General features: G+C 37.8%; 1 protein-coding gene across 1 annotated transcript in view; it reads right to left on the bottom strand.

Annotated features, from left to right (window-relative positions):
* Positions 1-26,590, bottom strand: part of MGAT5 (alpha-1,6-mannosylglycoprotein 6-beta-N-acetylglucosaminyltransferase) — a 109,519-nt gene that overhangs the window by 9,412 nt on the left and 73,517 nt on the right. The window contains exons 10-15 of the mRNA XM_015868886.2: positions 25,600-25,733; positions 22,186-22,319; positions 13,894-14,043; positions 6,776-6,922; positions 3,582-3,698; positions 2,729-2,803 (exon numbers count right to left, since the gene is read on the bottom strand). Of these exons, the coding sequence (XP_015724372.1) occupies positions 2,729-2,803; positions 3,582-3,698; positions 6,776-6,922; positions 13,894-14,043; positions 22,186-22,319; positions 25,600-25,733 (757 nt within the window). The remainder of the gene's footprint in view (positions 1-2,728; positions 2,804-3,581; positions 3,699-6,775; positions 6,923-13,893; positions 14,044-22,185; positions 22,320-25,599; positions 25,734-26,590) is intronic.

Genomic DNA, 26,590 nt, shown 5'->3' with positions numbered 1-26,590 from the left:
GTCCCAGACTGTGGCCTAGGGCTTAGAAAGACACAGCTCACTGAAAATTTAATGAAATGAAACCTCCAAACAATACCCAATTCTAATTATCTTTCCCCCCCCTCTATTTAGATTTCCTCTGCTAAAGCACACAGTTTTGTACCCCCAGCCTTAACCATAAATTTAATAACCCAAATAAGTTGTCAAACATCTGATAGCACATAGCAGAAGATTACATTAGACCTTATCTTTCCATGTTTTATGACTCTTATTCCGATAAGCAATTTCATATAATCGCTGTAAATGAACTCCAGTTTGTACAGCTGCTTTATCTGGTATCATCTTGATGAACCAAAGCAGTCAGAAACACACGTACAGAAAGTCATCTAAACGTGTCAGAGACACAAAAGTGCTTCAGGCACAAACTGAGAAGAAACAAAAATTGAGAGAGGAGAAAGTGATTTTTCATGAACTCCCATTGCAAATTAACTTTTTTTTTACTCATACATTTTCATTAATAGGTTGCATTAATTTATTTGGTTTAGTGCATTCTTCAACATGAAAAGAATAAACCTTCATATTTGAAAAAAAGTAATTTTAGAAGGCATTATTGGCAGAATAACTTAAGGTATTTTTTAATGAGGCCGTTTCATAAAGGTTGCTTTGCTATTTGGACTTGGGTGCTCAGTGTATTCTGAACTTTTATAAATAAACACTCGATAGAATTTATCTAGGTTACAATATTGTAAATATTGGATTGGATTCATAGCTTGTAAGGGCACAAGGCAGAGTTATTCAGAGACAAGGAAATCTCCTTTGAGTCTTCACCGTTTGTTGGAAACTTCAGCTTTTCATATGTCTTAGTGAAAACATCTCCCCAAGTCTAGGCCAGCACCAGCCTCCATTTCTGCTCCACAGCCTGGTGGAAGGTTAAGGGCACTGCTGCCTTTAATGGCATCGCCCTCACAGATACCAGCACACAGAGCTGTGCTGTCACTGGCTGGTTTACCTATCAACTGGATGACCTAAGTTTGGTAACTTTGGCCCACTCTATCTTGTCACACAATCCCACACACATAATGGTAAAATAAACAAAATGTAAAACCAAAGGTTAAAGATCAGTACAGTCTGTTGTTATAGATGTTCTACCTATAATCACAGTTTAAGGTGTGGTAGACTTAGCCTACATAACAAGCTGCTGCTGTTCCTGCTTTTCCCTCTGGCTGAATGTCCTTGTCCTGTTCCTTTTGCCAGAAAGAAGGAAGAACCTGGAGTGAAAGTTGGATCAATCTGGTTAAATGTGGCATTGCAAAGTGGCAACCACAGCTCTCAGAAGCTCTCACTCCAGACCCTAAAGACCTTCAGTTCAGCTGCTGGGTCTGAAGATGCAGGGAATTCATTATGCCTGTTGTGAGAATACTGTCCTCCCTCCTGACCCAAATGGGGAATTACAGACAACTCTGAAATCCTACAGTTTCACTGTCCGAAAGACCAGCTCCTTGCATTCAAGGCCAGGTTGAATGATGCCCTAGGCAACCTGATCTAGTGCCTATTCTGTGATATCCATTCCTGTTCAGAGCTTCTGCTTTCTCTGTTCTACCTGAATTCAACCACAAGCTCTTTAAAACAAGATATTCACCTCTATTTTCGCTTCATCTGACATGTCAGGCATAGTGCTAAGTAATTGCAGGTAATAACAATACTGAGCATTCTGATGGCTGTAAAGCATAACAGCTTTTCACAATTAGTCAAGCAATGAACAACACAATAATGCTGTATTTAGTTCTGAGAAGGCGTGATAAAAAGGCAAGGTCTTAACACTGGGGAAGCTGTAGAGGGCAAAGAATCAGCTTAGCATCTTTGGGGCAATCCGTAAATTGACTCTTTCTTCCTTATACTGAGCTCCATTTCTTCCTTATTGACAAGAGTTCTCATTTACAGCTAACTTAGAAGAATCAAAAGAAGCAGAGACTTTTACGGGTTATGATGTCAGTGCAGCAGCAAAAAGCATAAAGTGTTTGTTGGCAGGAAGTTGGACAGAACTGTTATTTTAACTAAACTTTTGATCTGAAGCCATGTTATTCTTTATTACTATCTGTAATACTGTCATATTTCACAAATCCAGGAACAGGAGCCCATCCAGTGTTTCTGAAAGAAATTCCAGAAGTTAACTGGCTTATCAGAGATACAGGTTATTCTCATCACTCTCCTGTAGCAGCCAGAACAAAAGCTTGTCCTTTGCAGCAGATATGGCATTGGACAGAAGTCCAAGCACACATTCAGTTTCTAGAAATTGGGATCCCATGTAATTCTGTCCTGTTTACTATTCCAGCTCAATACCTTTTGCTGATCTCAGCATGCAATGATGCTAAAGTCCTTTAAGTTACAGGTTCCCAAACCTGAAAATTTGAAAAAATTTCCACGAGGTTTTAGCCAAACTGTGGTTCTACTGCAGAAGTATCTCTGCATTTATGTGATACTTTGTGATCCAAAGGTTTTTTGTACGTGTACACACTGACAATGCCCGCTGTAAAAGAAGCCACATTCATGCTGAAAAATTACTTTGCTTTTCTACTTTGAAAAGTCATCAGGTGAACCCCATGGGAACCTCATCTGGGCAAGCAGTTATCTACCAAGGGCTGCACACTGTTTTTACTTCAACAGCAACAATATTGGGAAGCCATAGAATAGAGAGGGTCCCCCCTCTCCAATGTAAAACAAGAGATTCAACCATAATAAAAGCTCCTACCTGTCTTTCAATAAACGCATTCATCCTCTGAAGCATTCCCTCGCAGGTAAATTCATAGGGCAAATAAGGGTCAATCTGTTGAAACACAGTGCATTAGGTTAGGTGTGTTTCTGTTCAAATGGTGAACTGTGGTAGCTGCTTGTATTTTCAATACCATATAGTAGAAGCAAAAATACTCATTAACAAATCACAATTTGACAAAGTCATCAATAGTTTAAACTGATTCTTCCTTCTTTGCAACGGCTATAAAAGTAGCTCAGTGATCACCTCTAAGGACACACCAAATACCAGAATTTCAGGGCTTATTGCAAAGTAAGAGATACAAAGGTAGACTGAAACACTGCCGGATACTAGATTTGGTCCTGGAATTGAAGCGCAAAACAAAGCATTGTGACAAAAAAGAATGTGATACTTTCAAAAACATCTTCATTTTTTGCCCCCTTTATTTTCTTCATGAAGTGCCCTCACTAGAATGCCACTCCAGAAGTGTCCAGGCATTTCAGGGCAGTTATGCTAAGGCTATTGAATCAGTCAAAAGAGTTCAGCTGGTACTGGACAGCCCGCAAAGCTCTATGAACAATATGGAAACCTCAGTGAACACACAATATATACACTGGTTTGTGATTTACAATGAATTTGTATAGAAATGTAAGATTCATCTCATATTTTAAAATCCTGACTTAACGAGTACTAAATCATAACTGGCAGATACAACAGGGATAGAATGACAGCATCTTCCCCCAGTAACCTATGAAGTGCAACACCCCAATTAAAGTAACATTATGAGGCAGTCTACTCATGTTCCATGATATACTCTCAAGTGTTGATTCAAAATCGAGAATACGTTTCTCACCTTTTGATTCAAAATTGATTTCACAGCCTTCTCCACTTCAGAAAGATCATTTATGTCTACAGTCCAGACGTGGGGCTTCCCAATGTAAACTTCAGCATAGGGATGCTGAGATGTTAGCTGAAAGGAAGAAATGGCACTGATAAAAATGACAGCATTAAGATTACTTTCCCCCTCACTCTTCATCAGATTTGGTGAATAAAATCTACCGGGAGAATACTAGAATTCAGCTAGAACTGAACAGTCAATTTCATTACTTCTCAGCTATCTTTTAGATTCTCCACATTTAAATTCAGAGTGTGAACTGAGTAGGAAAGCTGAAAATCTGATACCAGTGCAGCTCACAAGCAACATTTGTGCACTTTCACTTGTGACTTTGCACCTCATAATGTGTACCACCATAGAATAGTTGCTGCTTACATTAATTCCTCTTTGTGTGACTCAGTCTGCTCTCTGTACTGGGTATAGCCTCTTTTCCGAGCAGTGCCAGCTGTCACAGCTCACCACTGCTGCCAGGCCTGGTTGGACCCGTGTGACTGGCTGTCAGAGCTGGCACCCTTGCCCCATCTCTCCAAATTTCAAACAGCTCCAAGCTTCTATGAGCAGAAGTGTATAAAAAACCATTTCTATAACTCAGGATGAACTGTGACTGCTTTTTCTGTTGCTACAGTTACTACAAGCATCATCTGACCTCAAGGAGAGTGTTAACTGCTATTTTGCTCAACCCTTGTTCAGAAAACCATTTCAATAAATACTCCAGTAGATAACCAAGAAATACGATCCCAGAGATGGCTTGTTAGGTTCCTCAGCACTAGCAGGATGGCATTGCAAGTGAATTTTCTGACAGCTTTCATCATCCTTGCTCTCTTTCTCACCCAAACACAAGGAACTAGCTGGAGTGATTCAACTGCCTGAGTTCCTAGGACTCTACGTTTGAACATTACGTTGCAGAAGCTACATTTCTATTGCTTTCAGTTCCAACAAAAAAAAATCTTCCACTGTGCCTTTAAAAATGTGAGCAGACAGTTCTTCAAATTCCACATAGCCTTAGGAGACAGGCACTGCACCACGCTTCCTGTACCACCTCAGCAGGCAGAGAACAACATTACACAGCCAGGCCAGACTTGGAAGATGAACAACTGCACTTCCCAGGCCAGTAACTGAGTATTGAGAATAACCAGCAACGTGTTTTTATTGCAGCAGACATTCTGCACCCATACTGATGAAAAAAAAGTTAAGACTATTCCTAATACTGAAACGCTTTACTTCACTGAAGCGTAATATTTTCAGTACTCAGGAGATATTCCATCTGGCTATAATTAAGACTTATTAGAATACTTTTAAGCAGATTTGAAATTAATTTCTAATTTGAAGTCCTTTTTCTCACCAAAAACAGAAAATTATTTCTGTGATGAAAGAATCCACACCCATCAAACACATTTCAAATAGACTTAGTGTACAGTGTTTTCTTTTTCTTTTGCAAGGTGGAGATATGGAGAGGAGCTCTCGGTACAAATACTGGTACCAAAGAAACCACTGGAAAGTGAATTTTTGTTTTTCCCCTTTCCCACTTCTCTTATCTGGTAGAGTGGAAGCAGGTAACTGCCCACCCCAGATCTGCTGCAAACAAACTCTACTTAGAACATGTGAGATCTGGCAAATTGTAATGGTTACTTTACTGCACAAAATACAGAGTTAATTTTCAAACTGGATGGTGGATAATCAAATAATTGTCAGGATTACACAAATGTTTGCTGTTAATACTCGAGAAAACTGGCAGAGGGATGGAAGAACTTTTTTAAACCCAAGAAATCAGCGCCAAGATGAATGGATCTAAATACAGTTGTGGAAACCAGTTACAGCAAAGGTTGCTTTTATGATATATCAACTGAACACACGAATGGAGTAACATTTATGAAGAACGTTCACTTTATTGTTTCATACTGGATCTGTCAGTAGGGATTACTTTTCTGTGCAGGCCAACTGCACAGTATTTCTGCTAGAGCTGACAGATGTCAGCAGGATCTAGCAGAGCATTCCATGCACTAAAACTCCTACTAGATAGGTGGGTTGCAAGCAGGCCTGACTAGATTTAGTGTTTGGGCACAGAACAACTAGAAGAAGAGAGAGAAAAGTGAGCAACTCAGAGAAGGAAAGCTCTGAGAGATGTCAAGTCCAAGGAGAAGGTTCAAATGGGCTTCTTTTCATTATTGCTATCTTATTTGGTAACAGCAATGCAAACTGTGGGAAGGACTGAGGTATGATGAGCTGAAAGGTACCTACAGCCCTGGCACACAAACTCATAACTTGTGTTCATGGTTGTAAATAGGAAACTGTCCTTTGCTCAGAGTGCTGGCACTACTCAGTACACAGCTTATAAAGCAAAACCACAGCATTAGTTAGGAGATACTGCTGTGCAAGCTTCTCATCACCTAAGCATTCTTTCAGGTAAATATGTAAGGGAAATACCTATACACATCTATGAAGAAGTTATGGTCACAAGACCTGATATCAAAAAAGGCTACATGACTACTAAGTGCTTGCAGGTGTTGCAGGCTTGTTCCATAGCTGGCTGGCTTACTTAGCCTTGTTATTCTCTTAACAGAAGCTAAATACCCTGACTGTTTTGTAAGCTTGAGGTGTAGTTTTCCTCTTATCTCAAATAATCAGTTGTCCAAATTCATTCTGTGTTCAAATGCAAATACAGTGTGTTAGCATTAATAGCAGTGCCCAACCATGCCTTGAATAGATTTCTTTTTCCAAAGAAAAAGATAAATATAAAACCACATACTACAATCCTCCTAATGCTATTCTAAGAATTAAGACACCTATTTAGTTCCTGTGAAGAACACAGTAGTATGTTTCTTCCACTAAATAAAGACGCTTTCTAACAACATATCACACACAACCTGTTCCGAGTTAGAACACTGGATGTACAAACAGAGTTTAGTTTATGGTCTGGATAGGAATTAGCAGAACGTACACACAGACACAGAAGTTTAATAGTATGTGAAAATTTCCATTATGCTTTAAAAGTAAGGCCTGCTAATCCCACTGATGGCTGCTAACAGAATTGACAGTTGTACACTTCTTGCAATGAACTGTGAACATTTACGTAACTTCTCCTATACCATGTTACTAAAAAGAAATCCACAGTCATTTTCAATAAAGACCCCATCAATATTAACAAAGCTTACCTCTCGAAGTGTCGGCTTGCCTTTGAAAAATTCTGTGTTTTTGCTACTTTTTGGTGGATTAAATCTTAAGTTTAGGAAAGCACATCCATTAGCAATAGCCTCTAAAGGAGCAGGCCCTTCATAGGGAAATCCAAGACCAACAAACAGCTGGAAAGCAGAAAAGAAAGTCTGTCTTAATGTTTGTTCTTTACAGAAATTGAAAACTAAGGCCTAACACAAAATAAACAATCACACACTCAAAACGTACAAGCCTACAAAAAACAACACTAAGAAGAAAATGTGGTTCTGCAGCTCACTCCCTCATACCCAGGCAGTAATGGAATGTCCTGTCTAACACATTTGACAATAATCTTCTGTAATGAACTAAGATGGCTTTTCATGTAGCTGAGGGAACAACAGACCCTTTCAGGTTTTTTTTGGGGGGGTGAAATCCTTTGGTGATTTGATTGGTGTTCAAATGAAACTTCTGGGCTGCCTTGCAGGCACAAGTTTTATTGCAGTAACCACACGGAACAGCCACTGTACTGTTTTTCCCCCCTCCCACATCAGCTAACTTGCTGGTTTTGCCAATATGAACATGTTCCTGGCAAGCCGATTAAGTCTAATTAAAACGGTAGATGGCAGCAAACATCAACTGAAGACACTAACCAGTCAGCAGAGGTTTGCAAAGGATTTAGTGGATTCAACGCCCCAAGGTACACTGCAGGAGGTAAACTGCATCACAAAGCCATTCCTATTGCCAGCTTCAGCACAAAGCTATTCTTACTGTCAGCTGAGATGACAGGTGCTCCAGAAAAGGCAGCGTTTTTCTCAATGTCAAGAAATTTAGTACATTATCAGAGTTGCATAAAGCATTTATTTGTACCTCGATCCCTTTCTTGGCCTAGCATAATTTCTGAATTAAATGAAAGTATAATAGCAGAATGAAAAGCTCTGATGGTAACAGCAATGTCTCGGCAATGTTTGACAACTTTATATACATGTATATGTGTTTATATAGCTACCCATTTTTTTCAGAACAAAAGGGAATCTTTGTAACTGTTAGAATATTAGAATTCATGTATTAGAATTGTGATCAGAAATATGCATTCAAGGAATTCCAATGATACAGTTCTACTTTGTTTTCTGCAGCATGGAAATGAATGCTAGTAACAGAAGATTCACATCTGATGGCCCATTCAAGGAGCTAACCTTACCTTGACACAGGCATTGTATCATTGGCCCTCTCTGACTCATGACAACAGTATTTTCCTAAGCTGGCCATCCAAAAAAGAAGGTTAACCTTCTCACATTGTTGGAGAACGTACAATTATCACAGCACGGAGCTGAATGTTGGTTCTTCAGTTTTCAATTTTAAGGTTAAAAAACACCATCCACTTGCAAAACTTTTCCCATCTATCCTGCTGAGAAATCTTACAGGAAATGCTCTAGTAGCTGATAAAAAAGAGATCTGAACAACTATCTCCACCAGAGCTAGATTATGTAAACGTGGGTTTTATATCTGGCATAAGATATGTTATTTTACAGTTAAAAAAACCCAAGCCCTAAATTTCACATTAAAGAGGTTTAATTTAAAGGAAGGAAATCTTTTGAAAATACTAAATTAGATGTGAAACAATTTCATCCAATCTGCACGCAGGATGTTTGTTTTTTTTGTAAAAATTCTCCTTAGCTTAGGCAAAAAACCAGCTGAGAACCACCAATCACAACCACCTGAAGAATCAATTCTCCTGTGATCCTGTGTTTGCCTGTTATGTAGAGAATGCAGGTTTGTTTGTTTCATTTTTCACTTTTTTAATAAGCTGCTGCTGTGCACTGTTGAACAGTTTTGTGTCTGACTGGTCCATTTACTTAGGAGGAAGATCCATGGGGAAAGAAACATGTTTTTATGTTTTGACACCACAGAGCACACTGTCAACACTTAATCTATAATAAATAGCCTACCACCTGTTTCACATCAGTTCAAGCCTTACTTCTAAGCAGCACCATACCTCTGAAGAAATAAAGTAAGATGTTCCTTATGGCTAGAATGGTAGTTAGGTGCGCGCTGCCTGCTGGCCTCACACTGCAGCCCCAGCTCCTCCTTTCAGCCACCCTAATTCTTTCAGCACTCTCCCTCACATCATCTTCATTAGCTCAGCTGAGATCCCCAGAGGAATCTACACCCTGCTGCTGGGAACTGGCCTTGCTGAAGTTCCTTGGCTAGTATGAGATAAAGACTGTGTGGAAGAGAAGGCTCTCACCCACAAAACAACACAGATTTAGGACAGACTGTATTTCTACATGTTTGTGACATAAAGGAACACTGGTGCCTCCACACAGGGCTCCTAACCGCGGCTCTCTAGCACTGCTCTCTTCTCACATGCTGGGCCTGTGCAGACCCGGGTGCTTCACCCTGTGGCTGCAGCTCCATACTGAAAAGCTTCACATTTGAGCATGTTGGCAGTGTGACTGTGGGCACTCACCGCTCAGGAAGGCTGGCCCTGATCTTGACTTGCTAGATGGAGCAAAACTGCTATTCAAAGTAGAATTTCCTTATCTGTCACTGCTAAGTTAGTGCTTGAAAGCATTTTATTCTTCATGTGAGCATTTTTCTCAACTTCAAAATGTTTTTGAAAGCCACACCATTGCTATTCACACAGTCCTTTAAGTGGGCACATGCCACGGCAGGCTGTGTATGCTTACACCATATGTAACAAGATGATTGCCAAGAGGAGTTTAGAGAATAAAAGTATATCTACAAGAGTTAACAGCAAAATAAATACAGATGTAAAGTGATTATTAGCATAGGCTTTGTTTCGTTTCCTTTTTTAAAACCACTTCCTTGTGTGCAAGTTCTGGTACCCGTGTGCACCTGTAGGCCTGCACAAATCAAAGACAGGGATTCAGATCCACAATTTCACTTGCACAACTTAAACAAATACACACATGTTGAAACCCTTACAGGACTACATTGGTTTTTTATAAGGTCGGCTCCTCAGGACCCTTTTCTGCCTTTGCAGTGAAATGAACTCCTGCTACAGAATTTCAGGCTCTTGAGCTGGCCAGTGAGCATCATGGCACCCAAAACACCACTTTTCTCATCATCATGTCGGTATTTCTGTCATGCTGTAGTAGCTAAATGGGGGCTGTCATATCTGACATGACAAGTACTTTGCAACCACTGCCATGAAGAGCAAATTTAAAATCACGTATTGTTCGAAATCAGCGACTTTTGATTAACACTAAGCAATTTACCCCAGGAATTTACACCAACATATTGGACTGTTATTAAAATGAGTACTTGAACAAATAATCTAAATTATAGCCCTAAGTATCCCTATCCTCGCATTCATGCATTTCATCTCATTGACACTCTTGGGCTGCTAGTTTATTGCTTTTCCGTGCCTCTGTACCAGACTGTTCTATGTATTCTCTTCTGAACTACTGAAAGAGAAGTACAGCAAAGTCTGTTGTTAACTATCTTAATACATTTTCCTCATTAATAAAAAATGCCTTCTGAAAAGGTCCTTCCTTTTGTGCTTGAAAGATCTTCGCAACAGATTCACTTTTTACATGCCTGTTCAGTTGTTTTTTGATGAGTCTGGAAGTGAAAAGTATATTACTTCATAAAAGGCAATATCAAAAAAGGTTAAAGTTCACTTTCCTATTTATGCTTATCCAACATTGCAAGAGATTTTCCTCAAACTACCCTATAAAGCTATGAATCCCACTGCTTTCATTAATCACTGTTTGAAAGCATAAAGTACTGTTTAGTAGAAGAATGTGGATTCCCTCAAAAATTTGCAAGGACAGGGAGTGCAAGGTGAAACTTTCTCAAAAGGAGGAGTGTTTCTCAAAATCCCAGTGCTGGTTCTCAGCCTGGTGCCAGCCCAGCTGTGAGCAGGATAGTTGGCATGGAGGCTGCATTTTGCATCCCTCTGTTGCTCTGAGGTAATGAATGGCTCCACATCTTCTCCTCAGGAATTGCTGCCTCTCTACAGCTGGTCACGCATCACACAGCTGAACTAGTCATGATGGACATTGAGTAGCTTGTAAAGCACACTTATGCTGAAATGCATTGCTTTGTGATGTACTCCAAGAGAAAATGGCAGCTTCATGCTTTTGAGAATAACTGTGTCCAATACCAACTAACAGATACAAACAAAAGCCACAACTGAGCTGTCACCTATTGGAATTTTCTTTTTAAGGGCTAAATAAAGTGGTGGAAAGTAAGCTGACAGGTGTGGGTGACTTGTTGAAGTATTACTTAGCTCTGACTTTCTAAAACTAGATCGTTTGTAAACTGACCTGACAAAAATGGGCTACCACAGTGTTGAAATCATATACAATGAAAGAATCGTTGCCCTTGGATATTGAACTGAATGCTTAGAAAGAAAAAGCAGAAAGTTTCTGGAAGCTTAAAGGGAAAGTTTGTTGCTTAGAGACAGTGAACAGGAGGCTAGATGGCTCGAGTGTGTTCTGCATCCACAGATGTTGCTGCCAGCGAGGTACAGCTCCCATTGTTCATGGATTTTTAGCACACTGATTGTTCAGTGACAAAAAAAACCTTAACTAAATTCATTATGGGGTCCGGTCACGTTGCCTGGCAATTAAAGTGATTATGATTAAAAAGTGTCCTTGGACATCACTGGATGCATGTGCACACTCACAGGAAGCTTCTCAGGGCACAATGCTCCCTTTCAAGTCAGCTTGATTTCTGTGAAAACCCTGCACTGATGCTAGCAATTCAATGCCAGGAACTATTGATATCAACATGATGAATTCACAAGTGTAGCAGATGGCCATTGGAGACAGGTGAATAGTGCTTTATACTAAGCTATGTTAAACTGTTGTCTCAAAGGAGATCAAAATCAGAAACTGTGAATGTACAGGCAACAAGACGACTTAGATCAACCATGTAGCTTAACACTAAGAACCGACCATATGCTAAAGCAGAAAAGCCATGGAACCTATGAGATGCTAAACATCAGTTAGCAAAAAATAAAATAAAATCCCAACCAAAAATTCAAACAAGAAGTTCCGACTGAAAAAGTGCAATTCAGTCAGACAGCAATTCTCAGTTTCCACTTTGAGTATCAGGATGCTGCTGCTTTTATCTTGAGCTAGATACATTGGAACAATAACCAAAATTAATGGTGCAGTAAGACATATTTCATTTCATTATCAGAACTACATTGCACTCTGAATTGTCTGACAATAAAACAAAATAAGTATTAGGAGAATGGGATGGACTCCTAACTGCTTATTATCAGACCAAAGGTTTGTTAGCTTGGTTACATCTTTTAATTTGTCTGAACCACATCAGCGTGTTTCTTTTCCATCTGATAAAAAGAGCACAGTACATCTTCAAAGGCTTTTCCTCAGTGTTAGGAGAAAAACAAACCAACAACACACAATGGTACAGAAAATCATTGAAATCTAAAGTGCCTGTAGGATTTTGAAAGGAGTATAGTTTGAATCCACACCTCACAGAAATTCAGTTTGTGAGAAATAAACAACTTGCAGATCACAGGAGTACCTCACAACCACAAGCTAGTAACCCCCATTGGACCTCACTAGTCAAAGTATTGAGTAAAACTAGACTTGCTCATTCCAGTCATACAACCCCATGCTAAACTGCAATACACATTCCCTTAAGTTTGTTCTTAATTATGTCTTTATGTTGCAGCTTAGCATACACCAAATACAGCCACTAACTGGAGGAGCTATCTGGTTAATAATAAAAATCACATTTTTTAGTATAATGTATCTGAGACAGCTGATAATGAATTAGAGATGAAGACTTACTCAAATATAACTCGTATTGTGAGCTGCTTTTTTTATTTATTTTTTTTTTAAATGAATTATAAGGACACCAGTAGTTTTACAGTGAACTCATTAATTTAGTTTACTATTCCACTCAATAGAATGTATGTTTTATTTTTCCACACAAGAAGTGATTGTTTGTGCTTGGGGTTATTACAATGTCAAAATTCCACCCACATTAGTACTGTGGTTAACACAGTGATTTCATACTCCATGAGGTAGAAAGCTGTGTAATCTCAGTATTATCTGAGATGAATGTAAATGTTGACTTTCTAATCTGCAACATAAAGTGTATCTGTATGTATGAAGTACATACACCCAGTGGTTGCCTTTAAAAAGTCATAATTTGCCAACAGCTGTCATGCAGAGATGTCAAATTACCATCGTTTCCCCCAGCATTCAAAAGGAGATCTCTACTATTGTGTGGGAAGACTGGAAAATGGTTTTTTTTTTTCTTTTTTAATAGATTCTTCTGTGGAAGTGCACAGCAAGAAACCATCAGCAGTGAAGAGTAAGTTCTATATGTTTTGCTAATTTTAAACACAACCCCATTTATTTCACCAACTGAAAGTTAAACATTCTAATTTAAACGTATTATACTAAAGCATCTTAGTGTTGTAAAACATTCCACAAGGATTATGGGAACAGCAATGGAAATCCAAAAAGCATTCCAATTGCAGGGACAAAAGATTACTTATTTAAATGTATACACCGCCCCTTATCTTGACCTCCCTTGACTGTGAAGCCACAGGCAAAGCATACCACAAAAAGCAAATTCTTCAGCTCTGTCTCGTCTCTGCACAACTTGAGCAGAGGGAAGGAAATGAATGGAGAATGAGGGCCTTGCCTTTCTTCTTTTCCTCCCTAAAGAGTGGTGTCACTCCAGGTTAAAGTCATTGGTAGGGCAGAGCAAGTATTCCTATTATACAGCTTTCATATAATACTTAACTTTCACATTCTGGATCTAAAACAAAGTATTCTCTCAGCTGATATTCTCCCTGAGATGAATACAACATTTAGGAAAATGAAACACAAATTTAGCCATGTTTTTCAAGCTCGTTGTTAAATGTCTCCCCCAGATTGTAGGTAGTCGTCCCAATTTTCTAGTAATAGCTGTCAATCCAAAAAACACAGGCACGATCAGGAATGTGTTATTAACATATGGAAGAAAATTAAATCTCTTTCATTGGATCATTTATATTTCCAGAACTTTAAAATTAGGAGCACAGTTGTAGGAGGTGAAATGCCTGTAATTCAGAAACCGTCTCTCTTTACCTATCTTTGCTATTTCTCCTTTTTGATAAACTTACCTTGGTTTCTCTCAGTAGAAACTGCAGATCCCGCCCACTGAGTATACCATGATTTTTTACATAGCCAGGAATATACATCGTGCTCGTCCCATGAACAGTCCCATGGACTTCCATATAGGTGTGAATGACATCCAGATAAGCCTTCTTGTCCTGTAGTAGCAACAATAAAGTATTGTCAGACTTCACACATTTCAAGCAGAGATCAAGATCAGACACCAAAACGACAGAAAGGGAAGAAGTTTCTCATTCTCACATTTTCTTGCATGATTCCTTACATGGTCACTCTTATGTTTGCTCTATGTGACTCATAAAATATCCAAACTTTCATTAAATTTTTATTTTCTTTTAGTAGTTTAAAGAAAAAAAAAGCAGCTTTTTATTGTAATATATATAAATATACATATATATGTATTGAGGTTCTATTAATTTCTAACACAGGTCACCAGACAGTTGTATACTCAGCACTGGCTACACAATACTTATCTTCAAATTGTGAAAACAAAAACCAACAATCCCCAAACACCAAAAACTATAAATGATCTCACTGTGAAATATCAAGTTGTCACTCTGATTTTCTTGGAGACGTAACAAAGTGATTGCTCACCTTCTTCGTGAAGAAAAGCTCAAATCTCACCTAAGCTACACTCCTGCCAAATGAACACATGCTCTTATCTAAATGCATAGCATCTGAGCCTTATGGCATACCTGCAAATATTCCAATTACCTGAACTTTAAAAAGCATTTTGGAAAACACCCAGAGTAAACGGATTTATACTGTTGCATTAAGCAAAACAAAAAGCCCACAAGAAAACAGTATACCATCCTAATCTGCAAACAAGAATTACTTTTAATTTTCAGTGCCATATGTTTTTTGAGTTTTAAAGACTACTAGCATTCCAAAAGCAATTAGCTAAAGACTTTACAGCGAGTACTGCAGTAGAGATCAGAGACTTCCCCTCAATATTTGCACATAATCTTAGGGATAACTCTAAAATCAGGCAACAAGTTTCTTAACTTCTTGGCAGCAAGAGAGTGTTTAAGAACTCTATTTCAAATCACTACGTTTGTCATGTAAGCTCTGCACCCCTTCTTCCACAGCCCTATATGACAGTTGGTAACAATTTTACCAACGTTCATTCAAAGGACAAGTTGACTGGGAAAAGGAATAAGGCATCAGGCCTGGATGAATGAATATTAATACTTCCTAGAACATCCTTCCTAAATGAATTGTTGATATACATTCAGATGCACAGGCTATTTAATGTGGCATAATGACAGGCTGCTTGCTTTTGCTACCTCTGCTGGTAAGATTGTATTTGATGGACTGCCTGTCACTGTTCTGGTAGGTCAGCCAAGATTGCACCATTCAGTGTCCTGTGTTAAGCATTATGTAAAACAGGCAACAAATGGAGACAAAGGGTTGCTGCTATTGTTAATTAACAGAAACTATTAAAAAAAAAAAAAAAAAAAAGCTTTTTCCTTCTAGTTCCAATCTGAAGAGATGCTCCTCCCATCATTAGTAAAACAAAGTAACATAATTAGAAACTTAGCGAAGCTCATACATTTTGTTAAAGGAAAATCAATTCAAAAACTTCACATTCTTTCTCACACATCAAGCCTTGGCTATTTTTGGTGCCAGAGAAGATAAATCTTTGATCTGAACTAGCTCTGCTGCCTCCCCATTCTTACCCATTATCTCATTTTCAAAGATGAACATAAAATGAACCAGTACAATTGTTCCATTTTCACATCCTGCTTGTACACAATGACAATAAAAATCTTAGAGGGTTTCTCAGAAACACTGTTATGTTCATTACAAATTTTGCTGGAAGCATTTTTGATACATATAATGGACTTTGAATTTATCCCAAAAATACTTCTCAAATCACCTATTAGTAACAAAGTGAATATTCCCACTGTGTTTATGTGCTATCTTCTATCTAAATACCAGCAATTGCTTGCTACATAACGAGGAATGCAGGGTTAAAAGAAAGGCAGCATACCAACATGGATGAAAGGCTTCCACGCTCTACTTATGATTGCACTTTTGGGGGAGCAGGGAAGGTCTTAAATGATAAAATATTCTAAACACTTAAAACAATGAATTAGAAAATGAGAAAGCATAAGTATAGCCTTTAGAAATACAAGGACTGTAAGTAAATAAAGGAATGTGATGTGCCATCAAAATAATTTCATTGTGAAACCATTTCCCGAGTTTGTTTGAGCATGGATTTAAATTTTCTTTAATCTTAAAAAATCCTGATGTTTTACTTTACCTAATGGTAATTCAAAGAGAATCAAAGAAATGCAAAGAGAGCACAATCATGGGCTGCTTTTACAGCAAAATCAAACTGCTCTTCAGAGTCGGGGTCAAGCTGCATCATTCACTATACGCACTCTCTGCAGTGCAAAACTTAAGAGCATGAAAGATTATCACACTAAAATGGAGCAAATTATTTTTCCTCAGAATCAAAATGGAAGGGTAGTGGTAACTAACAGTCATACAAGCCACTTGTGAGACAAGTTTTTAACAGCTAGAATAAACTTCCCATTCAAGAAGAGCATATCTGTTATCACTGAGTGAAGAACTGTCATTACCGTACATCAGTTATTTCCACCTACCCTCAAAGGTTTTGTAAGGCCTTTCTCATCAAAGCAATCATAACAGTCTGCTAAGTCTTTCCATAAGAAAATGCTGGCAGCACTGTGCAGCATGAAGGGCTGAAACTTTACATTTGGTGGATCAAAATGTAAAAGTATAAATGCAACAAAAGTACTTAGCAGAAACATATTGCATGAAGAACTAAACTCTCTGCTTTTTTCCTGTCATCCATATATCACTTTGTGAAACACTTTGTCAGTGTAAAGATTTCAAACATTTTTGCAATTTTAGACCACCTGTTTAACCTCACAGAACATCAGAAATTCAGCAAGGAACAAACCTAACCACCAAGTGCACAGAACTGAAGGCTAATTACATTACACAAATCTCTATTCAGAGACCCGAACCAGATGAAGGGGTTGAAAGTTCAAACAGTGAAACAGGCATATAACCAGTCCCAACTTCAAACAATTAAACAAGTCAGAACACAATTATTTTTACACAAGTTGAGAAATGTAATTCAGAAAAGTAAGAATTACTGGAACAGTTCTTTGTGTATTTCCTAAGTGCATATTGTTAAGTCTCAAGGTTCATACACCAGAGAGCTTATTTGCTAAAATGTCAAGTCCAAGGTCAGCCAAAACCCAGTGGTGTGTTCACAGTGCATAACTGAGCCTGAAGCAAGCGTAAGATACTTAAGAAGCATGGAAAAAAAATCTTCATTTTTGAATAGGATCAAGATTAGACCGTGCTTAGAAGGCAGGTCTTAAGAGATCTCAAAAACTGGCCAAGAGATGCTTTATCAGTAGGCAAATAATCAGATAATTCCCTGGGCTGAAAAAAATCTGGAAGGAGAGAGAATATGCAAAGGAAGTATTATATAACCTTGCAACACTTCTGTGTTCCCTGAATGTGTGTTTATGAACTTCTTGTAAGGCACTCACCTCAAATACCTGTACAAACAATATACTGGCATGTACACAGATAGTACCTGTTTGCATATATACATATATATGTATGTGTGTATATTTGCACAAGGAATGAAAAAAGCACCTCTGTAAAGACCAGTATTTATCTATGTCACTGATCATTTCCTCCCTGTAATCCATAAAAACTCTTTAAAAATTCTTTTTTTTTACTAATGCCTAACAAAGAATTTCCTGCTCTTTGAATAGGAATGTCCAGAATTAACAACATGAAGTATTTGTGCACTATAAGCAGTCAAGCAGGAAAGTACAGGGGTACAAAAGAAATTAGTAAGTAAGACCACAGGAAGAAAAAGTCGTGTTGGTTTTGTGTAACCAAATATTGCTAGACAGTGATGCTTAATGGTACTGTAACACCTGACTAGTTCATATGTCAGCTGCAGAGATCTGAAAAAAAGTGAAGCTGATCACTGAACTGAAGTGCCTGGCTTATTTCAACCGCATTAAGGACAGTCCTCCTGTTGCCTTCTGGCAGCTGCAAAGGCAAGTTTTAATTGATAGATAAGCTCACAGTGCTGCTGCAAATGTGAAGGACAAGAAAAAACACTAAGTTTTTGAATGCACTGAGCAGGTTAGAGAGAAAAGGCGAGAAGGATCTTTTCCTTTTCCCCCCATGTTTCTTCTCACTTCAAAAATGAAATGTTCATCCAAAGCATGTCGCTAAATCTGAAGAGCAGAAAAAGAATCAGAAGGAAATGAAATGCAATACTGCCAGCAGCAAAACACTGATCTTTGCTCAAAATAAAAACATTCCTTAGATGTGTAGTTTTTCCTCTCTGACTTTGCCCCATTTGATTCTTCCCACTTCATCCAACACGAAATACAGTGGGGAAATCACACGTCGCATGCAGCTATAAAGGGGAAAGCTTTGTACGAGCAGCCTTGGTTATGTACTTTCCCAATAAAAACTAAAGTGTAAACATCTCCCACTTACAATTCTTCAAAACTTGCTATGCAGGCAGTAGACACTTAAGAATGCACACCCTGTCAAGGGGCATTAGCAACAAACCACATAAATTCATCTTTCAACATGAAAATGGTTTTAAAGCAACTTCAGTGCACTGTAACACAACTTTTTGCTTTTTTACAGCAATCATTATACAATTGTTAAGCTACAATCTGATAATCTGATTTTCTCATTCAAGTCAAATTCAGCCTTCTCTCATGTCACCATGCAAAACTAGAATTTAAAATGAATCTCATCTCTTTTCTTTCTATGATTGAGGGCAGAAGTATTGGAACAGGAAGCTGCAGGAATAACAAAAAAACCCAGGCCTACAGCAGCTAAGGAGATGTGAAGGGCTTCAAGTATTCCCTTTTAATTGAAATGCTCTGTAATTAAATCCAATTTTAACAATGGAAAGCATTGTGTATTTTACTCAGATTTTATTCTATATCACTTAGTTGGATGGAGGTCTCTCTCTCTTCATTCCTTATTGTTGCTAGAAATCCCAGATAAAAACTCTAACCACTGTCTATAAACAATCAGAACCGGGCAAGTGTTATCCCCGATAGTTTGTCTACAAGGAAAATCTTGAGAAATGCAGTGAAACTCTTCACAGTCTCCTATTTGTAATCTTCAACCCACTTATGTCTGATTTATTTATCAGAAGGAAGTAAACAAGAAGACATTTCTTACAGTCTCTGCAGCACACATCCTTATTGACCTCCAGAAAGGCATATCTACATTTCCCCACTGCAAAGCAGTACTAAAGCCATTGGTCTCTAGCCACAGGCTCGTATATTTTTCATACATTTCTCTGTATCCATCAGTGCTGATAGAACAGGGGATCACTATGTTCCTCTTTCCACCACTTACCATTTTCATATCAGAATTTAACCCCATTGAATGATGTGGCAAGATGGAACACTGCCTGCAAGCAATCTGCAACTCTCTTTAGCTACAATAACATTGTTAGTTTATCTGTTTAAGCAGATGGTCTGAACTAGACTCACCACCTCTAGTCATGCAGCAGAGCTGGGAATTGGAAGATTTCTAGCAAAGATGAAGTGATAATTAAATTGGGATCTTTCTTCCACAGGCTTAGCTGGATGCAAAGAAGGAGCCGCAACCATGGCTATATGATGGCATGTTAGTATTTCTGGTCTTACTCCCAGGGAAAAAGAAAAAAACCTGACAATATGGTCTCCCTGGTTCACTTTCAATCCATTTGGTTTAAAATGAAGAAAACATTTTGATACTAATATTCCAAAAAAGCCTTTCAATCTGGGAATCAGAACACTCTGCCTTTCACACTGTGCTTCTCTAATGACTGACTAGAACCAACAGTGACACACAGTGGAGATTGCACTTTTTGTTAATTGGCTTAATTCAGTATAAAGACAAGTAGCAAGACAAATAGATTAATCTAGTTCAGTACAACCATGGCAGCAGATGAAAAGAGTGCTGAACAAGGAAAATGAAGGAAATGAGAAATAAGCAAATTACACAGATACAAGATTAGTTCAAGCCTATTGATGACAAGAATTGGATTTTATCACTCCAAATGAGACATCCCATATTGTCACCAATTCAAACCCTGTCTTCAGTGATTGCGCTTCATGTACCAATGTGAACATGATTACATTTACAATTTGCAAGTTACAGTTACGATGTGCTTGGTGCAGCACCCTACCAGAAAGCAGTTTAATATGGCCAAAAATTATGTCCTACATATTTGGCGAAACAAGGCAGGCAATACTAATTGAAATGGAGAGATGAGTTGGAAAGTAGCATTTCTAAAAAAATGACTCAAGGATCTTGAATGATAATTAATGTGAACAAGAGTTCCTAATGGTGAAGAGGATGTGTATAATAATGCATAAAATATTGCTCTTTTCTTTCGGTCCTAGTAAATGGCCCACATGCCCTTTGATAACATTCACATTTCTAGAGGAATGTGAACAACCTTGAAAAGGTTCAGAGAAAACAGATGTATGAGAACACTTAAGGCTTAGAAACCTCAGAGCTCTCAGTGGCTCAGTACATACACATAGGCTTTTAAAAACAACTATGGGTTTCTTTAACCTCAACAACTTATATAATGAGTAAATAGGAGCAATACCATCAGTACAGTAGTAAAGCCAACAACTGCTACTAAGACTGGAAATTACAGTCTACAAATTTGTACTAGAACAACAATAAATCAAAGTCATAAAGGAGAAGTCAATTAAGAAATTAATCAGATGTAGTAGTAAGGTTTCCATTTTGTGGCTATTTGAAACTTATTATAGGATGTTCTTTTCCAAAAAGCCACATCCTTGCCTTAATCAGCTCATGAGTATCCTGTATGTCACATAGAATCTCAGACTAGACAATCACAAGTCTCCCCTCTGGGCAGATAGTCTATTAATATATATTTCTGAATTAATGAAGACTGAATACACTGAGAAAGACATATATGTCAGTGAAAAGAAACCCATCACTAGTGACTAGCTGAATATCTCGTTCCTTAAATCCAACTAGTACTCAACAGGTTGTTGATACACAGTGCAGATCAGGTCAGGAAGCATAGACAATTATTACATGCATCTGAGAGTCTGATAATGAGACCAGAAACTGAAAGTACAAGAGCTTCAGCCACAAGAGACTTTGAATTTAAGGATCCAGCTCTGCACTAGTGCTTTGTAGGCAAAGCAGACTGCAAACGGGGATGAGATAAAAAAGAATAACTGTCATAGTATTTCTATGATACTAAGTAAAATTTCCTTTTAAAACACAGATTACATGGTTTACGGCAATAAACCCTTATATAAACCTGAAGGATTACAACTGAAAATGTGCAGCTAATATACATAATTTTCTTAGCACAAGAGCTAAGAAGCATTCAGCTTTACCTTTTTTCTACTAAACATCCTGGCAACATTCTTCCTTTATATCTTAAGTTTCTGTTTTGTCTAACAGTTATCAGACTGAATATTAATTCTATGGGTCAGAAAACTGCACAAGGTTGATATTCTCATGCCAAGCAAGAGAAAAGGAAGGAAAATGTGAGAAACAGGTGTGCCCTCTCTGTTCTGTCATTTGGTCCTATGTACAGCACAATCTGTACCCATCAGTTCCATTTGCAATTGACAAAACTTAAAATATGAGGTCTTTTTAAGCAGCCTAATATATGATACTTGGTGAAAATATTATGACCAGATCTCAATGTTGTTATTCTGCAGTACTCCTCTGCAAATGGGAGAGATGTTGCAGTAACACTAAAGTAAACACTAAAGAAACATAAATCTGGTTTTACACAAAAATAAACTGAGGTTTTACACTTCTAGAGCCTTCAGTGAAATAGACCTTCCAGTTCCAAATACAGCACATGTCTGGTTGTTGATATATGAAAATAAATCATTGAAAGAGACATTTGTATACGACAATGATTAAGGCTTACAAAGCCTCTTGGAGGCCTTTAATTTCCCATTGCTTGTAACATCTACTGTATCTTCCAAAATTATTGTGATATTAAGTCAATTAAAAAAAAAATCATTAATTCATCAGTAGAGTATGTATAAATAACAGTGTATCTATCTTAATAGATATATTAGACATATACAAGTTTCTTCATCAGCAAGACTCTGTTCAATTCTTTAAATGCTTATTTTCAGAAAAAGAACAGTTTCATAGAAAAGGAATACCTCTAAGTTGAGAGTTATGTCTTATTATATTGATCAAAATAAATCTGTTCAGGGAAATGACTGTGGAAAACTCACCTTCCAGAAATTATCTACTTTGCCATAAACGAGAGATTGATTCTGCCTCTTGATGTCATTAATGTGTTTAATGTCACTGGAATTCAAATGTTGCTCTACCACAAATCCAAGGAAGCTGTTATCTGGAGTATGAGCTGTAAGAAATAGAGCGTATTTAGAATCTCTTTAAGTATTAGTTAATGTTACACAAGCATTCATGTTGTCAAGAAAACAGGCATAAGGAACATAGTATTCAACAAAGCATTTCACATTCTCACTGAGAGATACATTTGTTCACCTTACTTTTGCGAATTGTTCTTATTAATTTTATGTCCTGCACACATCTACTGAAGAAAGCAGCTATTTTCTGGCTCATTTCCTGAAATAAAAATTCTGCAGCTGGACCAAGGCCAATGAGACTGACTTCTTTTGCGTGCTCAGCTTTATTTTACTGTTAGAGATATAAGAACCAGAAGGAATCCAGGTTGATAATCCCAAAGATGCAATACCAGTGATTTGAAGGAACACTGGATTTAAGCTTGTTAACAAAGCAGTATGCTGCTCAGCGTGATAAATTTTAATAAATTACTTGGGCTCACCTCCTATATTGAAAGAGCCAACACTCATCCTATGCTAAATATTAGCCTACAAATTCACACCAAGCAAATGAGAATACAAATTTCACTGCTTAATTCACTCAAATATAAAATATTGAAAAGGGACAACTGAAATTATCAAAACTGTTGTGTTAGTTGCAAAGGATACACGATTTACTCTTAATTTTCTATATGACTTTTAGCTTTCTTTGGTCTTTTTTCAGCAATGACCCCCAGCAGTCCTGGGCACTGTTCTCATCCTATGAAGGTAAAGAATTGTAGGTTCATAACAGCTAAGTTGATGGGTTGTTTTTGTTTTTGTTTTGTGGGTGGTGGTGGTGCTGGTGATGCTTTTGATTGTTGGTTTGTTAAAAAGGTGTTCAGTTGCAGAGATGGACTACAACATTCAAATCTTCTGGTAGGAATTCAACACTACTGTACAAAAACTACTGCAATATGTTGGTTTTCTGCATGGATTTAAAAAGTGGCAGAGCCTTACCCACCTGCATAGAAGTATAACTGCAATAATACCTAGGATCTCTATAAGTCTCACCTTTTTCTATTAATTCAATCTAACAACCTACAACTTGTAAGCACATTTTGAACAGTCTAAAAAAGAAGACAGCCCCCAGGCACATGTGACATATGCAATGTTAAACTCATAGTCCAAGTTCCACAAAAAAAATTCTATTGCCATTATAAAGTTTTACTTTTTGATTGCTGAAAATCAGCCAATGGGGTAACATAACAGAACAGAGAAACTATACACAGTGTACAATTCCCTCTGTTGTTATATTTAGTCCTTCAAATGACAACTCATTTTCTACCGAAAATGCCTCAGCAACAGCTAGGCACTTACTTAAGCCCAAGGACTTTTTAGCATTTAGCAAAGTAAATGACACCTGGCAAAAATGCCTGAAAAAGAATTTTTTTCTGTCCTTTCATGTTTTTGGATAAGAGACTGCATTTGAAGGAAAAGAAAGGCAGAACGCATTCAAAAGAAAAACCTTTGTTGAAGTTAGCACTTAAAACTGGTGGAATTCAGTGCCTTAAATATCGTTGACAGGAAGCACTCGGATATTTAAGCAAGATCATGCAGTTTTAAAAGTATTAATGGTGTTACTTTGCATAACAGAATTGAAAGAAAAAAAATAAGAATGGGGAAAAAAAAGCACCTTCACCCTTCTGGAAAGCTCAGTGAACAGCCAAGCATGGTAATATACCACAGGTTTGTACACAGCCTGCTTGTTGCTCAGTAATTTTCTGCCCTTATAATCAGAGTTCTCAAAACATAATAGAGTCTGGGAATTTGGGGAAGACATCCAGAATTCCAATCCAGCATAAAATCTTTACTGATGCATGATATGTTAGCAGCATCTTTATTGGGTTATGACTGAAAGTGCAATCTCTGCATGACAGAATAAAATACAAAAATAAACTTAAATATGGCAAAATACGTTGACTCTTCGGCACCCGGTACCAAGAAAATAAAAGCTAAATCCTTGACCAATCTATAATACTGTAATCACTCATTTGCTTGCAATCTCTTTGCCAGTTTTTATGCAAAGGAAAAATAGCAGTTTAAAACCCAGAAACGCTTACTTACTGAAATTTCAATACAGTCACACTTCACTGAAAAACTGATTATGAAGTGATCTGTTGCAAAGAACAGAATATAACAGTAGTCTTTGTTGCCTTACATAACAGAGATCTTTCCTGGGGAGATGTACTTCTACACCTCTTGGAGTGGGTCTGAGGAAGAGCACGCAGCTGTACCACAAGTATTCACACAAATTCTTTCCTCAACTGCACCATCACCCTTGGTGCTCTCTTAAGCAGGATCTCACAGTCCTATTTCCTAATAGTCAAACTACTCAAATGCTGCACGTTTGAGCTCTTGGCTCTTTTTCCATGTATGATATAAACCAAAAAATATTAGCAAACTGTGTGGATATGGAACAAGTTCTGCTCATTAAAGCCCATCCACTCTCAGCCACTCCCAAGCCACATTTCCCCACCACGCCTTTTGTTAGTTGGAACGCCTCTTCTAAGAATTTAACAAGACAACTGAATTCAAAAGCATGTCAGCTAGACAGCAGCGTGCACGCTTCTGCTATGAACAGCAGAAAAGTCTAAAAGATGTGCCTAAGTCATCTAATTAGAAAGAACAGTACGTGCCCTGGCTGTAGCCTCAGGGACCATCACCAAACTTTGGAAGTCAGGCTGATCACTACCCAGGGCTCCTTTTTAATCCTGGGCTGAGAAGCTCCAGCACGTAACAGCACACGCTTTCCTCTTTCCTAAGCCTCACATACCCTCAAGCTAGCTGGTAATGGTGAATCCTTTTGCCCCTTTCAGAGACAACAAACTTAAATTGCTGCTATAGCATCCAAAAGAACGATCTTTTGACTCATGAACTGAGTACCATTAAGTCAAGTCTCATGCTAGAGAAGGTCAGGTAATCACTTAGACTGATAAAATTTATAAAGAATTCATAAGGAATTGTGCAGCTCAGTTGTTGCATTTCTGCCATTTTCTCCATACAACTGCATCAACAGCACAGCTTATAACAATACAAAAATAATTCACTGAAGCTTGGATGAAAAGCCAGCCACCACTTTCCACAGGTACCCTGAGAAGAAAGTTCCCTATTGTCATTCATATTGATCTATATTTTTCCCATGTGTGAAAGTATGGTAGAAAATTTAAACTCACTATTCTGACTTTTTACCTGCAATATATTAAACCACAGAATTGTCTTAAATAATTCAAACATCCACCTCATTGACAGCATTCCGTTATTAAGCTCCAAATTCTTCACAAAGCCAGGAATACTTACGAAACATCGTATAGAACTGCTGGGGATTAAGGTTCCACTTCCCCCATGGTGTTTTGTGGCCTTTAGACTGAGCGTAATGGGCATGATTAAATTCTGGTTCAGTTCCAAAGGAATCCAGAACTCTTAGCATACACCTATGACAAAAAGATTTTCTGTAAGTACATGTGCATATACATACACACACACATATATATATATGTATATAAACATGTGTGCATATACACAGATAATTATAACTAAGAGGCGTTTTGTTTGTATTTGCAACTGTGAATTATATATAAACTGAATGTACACTTCAGGTTCAAACATTTCTGGTATGTTCACAAAGACATTAGAATCAGCAAGTTCAAGGATAACTCAGACATTCAAAGAACAACCCTGGAGCTTGTTTTGGGTTTTTTTGTTCTAACAAAATGAAGTCACGCTTGAACATCTAAGTAGAGCTTATGGGAATGCAACTGTGGTCACTTACAATCCTGAGGCTCTGAAGTAGAATTTAGGCAGAAGAAGAGAGGATTCTTCATCTATTTTCTAATGCTCTAATGGACAAGTACAAAACCAGTGCTAAGGGCTATGTGCCAAGGTTAGATTTGTACTTTGTCTTTAGACAACTGTATTTTAGTCTCCAGATTCTGACTTCTGGGTCAATTAAACCTACCAGGGAAACACTGCAGACAGCCTAATTTGCTGAAGACTTGCAGTCTGACATAAAGTTTTATAAACAAATGACCTGACCGAGACTTCTGAAGAAGTAATACAAAAGTCTTCAACAACTGGTCTACAACTGAAAGAAATCTCAGCATCAGATCACTAGAAGTCTAGATGAGAGATTTATACTCAGTTCTTTAATGACATTCCTATTAATTCCTTGAACAAAAATTAATCCAATTACAAGTTGGTTTATAAGAAAGAAAGAAAGAAAGAAAGAAAGAAAGAAAGAAAGAAAGAAAGAAAGAAAGAAAGAAAGAAAGAAAGAAAGAAAGAAAGAAAG

Source organism: Coturnix japonica, chromosome 7 (genome assembly GCF_001577835.2).
Source record: "Coturnix japonica isolate 7356 chromosome 7, Coturnix japonica 2.1, whole genome shotgun sequence".
Lineage (NCBI taxonomy): Eukaryota > Metazoa > Chordata > Aves > Galliformes > Phasianidae > Coturnix > Coturnix japonica.
Note: the sequence above shows the minus strand (reverse complement) of the source record. Positions and strands in the feature narration are given on the sequence as shown.